Source organism: Sphaeroforma arctica (genome assembly GCF_001186125.1).
Source record: "Sphaeroforma arctica JP610 unplaced genomic scaffold supercont1.934, whole genome shotgun sequence".
NCBI lineage: Eukaryota > Ichthyosporea > Ichthyophonida > Sphaeroforma > Sphaeroforma arctica.
Window position 1 is genome coordinate 7,450 of NW_014039624.1, and position 2,996 is coordinate 10,445.

Genomic DNA, 2,996 nt, shown 5'->3' on the forward strand with positions numbered 1-2,996 from the left:
ATGTATGTATATATATATGTATATTCATACACACTTTTCGTGTACTTTTCAGATTTGACCTATTTTCAAGCACGTACATATATTTAATCCTACAAATTAGTCACATCGTTACATAAAATATATACCTAGGAGCAATTGAAGCGTTTTTAGCGAGACATCCTTCTCGCTCTCGCTCTCCCAAGCAGTCTCAAATTCTGATACCAGATGATCGTGAAGTGATTCCGACATGTTATTTGTTTCGATTCGAATGCTCAGTTATTTGTATAGAATGATACCAACCCCTAGTGCTGTATCGCTTCTGTAACGATGGCGGATTTGAAGTACTAGATTGAGAGTTATCCTGACATTAATGAAACTACGCTGAGATGTTTATCCCAACATGCATGTGAAGTTCTATATAACTCGGTTGTTATGTAAATTGCTGTGAGTGCGCGCATGTGACTAGCGCTCGAGATAGTATAGACGCTTTCTGCTGAGAGCTTTACAAGTTGCTCTGAAGCGAACTATCAATCAACTAGATTACTAGAGGCTCAATCCACCCTAAAACCGTATTGTGGAGACGGGACGTGGTTTCACCCTATGTGTGCGATCCTATGTTTTAAAAATCAACAGACATCCACAATAGTAAGTTCATTTGTAGGACTATTATAATAGTAACCGCAATATACATAAAACCCGAATTCTATGCCTATTTCATATTTGAAGTATTGATTTTAAATTTTTCGGCTCTTACTAAATTTACATCCTGATGGAGGAGCCAAATACTCTATGTTGTTCAATTTGGACCAACCTATAATTAAAAATATAACTAATATTTGGATCCATAATTTGAAATATATCTTGTAGAGTAAATATCCTATCCCCAAATTTCTGTCTTATCTCTTGCTCATCAACACTGTTTCTGCTTCTTTTATGTAGGGTTTCAGTGTTTTCAACCCCCCAGAAGGGATCTTGGCGGACGAAATTATTGACCAATAAAAATGTTATCTTGAGTTCCTTATAATATTATTGGTTGCAAGGAAGAATCATCTCGAGTTCGCCTTTCTACCTTCTGGGCTAAGACTTCAATCACTTCATGCGCGATCCGGTGCAATTTTTGCATGGCCCTCTAGATTTGGGTCTCTGCTCAATTACGATGTCGTCGAAAGAAACCTGATTTCTGCTCGCGACCCTGATCCAGAGGGCCATGATTTTTGAATTTATCCACTCCGGTCCGAACTTCTTGGTACATAGGGCCCAAATCTGAAATCTGGGCGCCCAAATTTAATTTAGATCTCGTGTAAACAAGGCTGCATTGGTGCACGGTCTAAATATATATTTAAAAAAAAATCATTTTGTTTTTAAACAATTATTTTAACTGGGGATACGACTTTTTTTATTAAAAAAAGCACATCAAGTTATTAAAATATACAAAGTAACTGGGGATATTTATCGACTTTTTAATAGCATATCAAGCTATTAAGTGTAGTCTCCTATAGGAGACCCGGACGAAATTATTAAAAAGCATCATCAAAATTTGACAAATATATAATATTCGAAGGCAAACATTGAACCGCCTTAGTTGATAGACTGATTGAACATAAAAAAATCTTCAGCCCACTCATTGCTTCTTGTCAAATTTTTCCTACACTCGACGTATCGCAGCCATATATAAATTTAGCTTCCATACACAGACCCTATAGTCTAGCTTTTATAGATACAGATACGATAGCAAACCTCGTGAGCGAATCTTACACTACAGCAACATGGGCGAGAAAAGATATACTTCTCAATTAATTTCGTCAGGAATTCAAATGCAATAAGCAAACGTTTGCATACTGTTCATGCTCACTCTTCCGCGCGAGAATTTTCCAAGCGGTTAACTTGGTACAAAGGTAAAAGGTATTGAATTCTAAACCCCTGACAAAGTAATACACGTGACTGCCATTTCTCACTTCCGAGAACCCCAAGTTCCCCCGCTACATGCACCCTATTCAGCATATCACAGTACAAGCAGTAGTAATATTTGTACAGATAGTATAACTTCTTTCCACCGCTCACTGCACGTCCGCAAGGAACAGACGAAGATATTAGTCAGTTCAGTGGGTTGCTGTATATTATTTATATGTTCTATGTATTGTTTTTACAATATTTTGCAAGTTGCAACTTGAAGTTGCAGCCCAAGAAACCTGAAAACAGCAGCAGCACCTCCTATTATTATATAGATTTTGTTTTTTCATAGCCTTCATTTTTAAAAACATATGTTGATTTTATATATAAAAAATGCATACCAAAATAAAACTTCGTTTGTGACAAAATAATAATAAAGGAAAGCTTATTTCGACACGTTAAGGTTTAATACTAAAATATTTTTAGCCCCTACAAGTTTATATGGCTGTGGCCTCCTGTGGGTGCATAGACTATTTCCATTTCCCAACAATTTCAAAGTTCATTTGATCGAATCACACCAATACAAAGTGAACATTATAAAAATGAATACAATTTTAGATGTGTTTTGTACTTAATTACATATCCTCCAGATTTGAAGTAAATAGACATCCATAACCTTCCAAGGCAATAGTGTTGTGCTTGAACGTAGAAAATTACTCGATAATAAAATGTCTAACAATGACGACACCGCTCCTGCGGCAGAAACTGAGGAGAAGCCCACAAACGACATAGATAATGATACCTACGATTACTTGTTCAAAATAGTCCTCATCGGTATGTTTCGACCCATTCTGTTTGTAACCACTCGTGCACGCCAATAACTTTATGTGCGCCCGTGTGTATGTGGTATGCATATGGAATATGTAGCCTCTTGGAGTGTGTACTATTGCCTCTTGCATTAAATATTAAGCTTGTTAAAGTACCAGACATAATGCTGGATGCAAAACACCTAGTCTTTATTATTCAGTACAGAGCTCTTTTTCGAGGAGGCTACAAATTGATGAAGGGCAATACATTCTCGCACATTGGAATAGCTATGATTATAAAACCTCATACTCTATATATAC

The 2,996-nt window shown here is 36.5% G+C and overlaps 1 protein-coding gene across 1 annotated transcript in view; it reads left to right on the plus strand.

Annotated features, from left to right (window-relative positions):
* Positions 1-2,597: 2,597 nt before the first annotated feature.
* The window catches only part of SARC_09317 (Ras-like protein Rab-11B), a gene marked incomplete at both ends in the record, with an annotated part of 3,713 nt that continues 3,314 nt past the window's right edge, over positions 2,598-2,996 (plus strand). The window contains one exon of the mRNA XM_014296669.1: positions 2,598-2,703. Coding sequence (XP_014152144.1) covers positions 2,598-2,703 — 106 coding nt within the window. The remainder of the gene's footprint in view (positions 2,704-2,996) is intronic.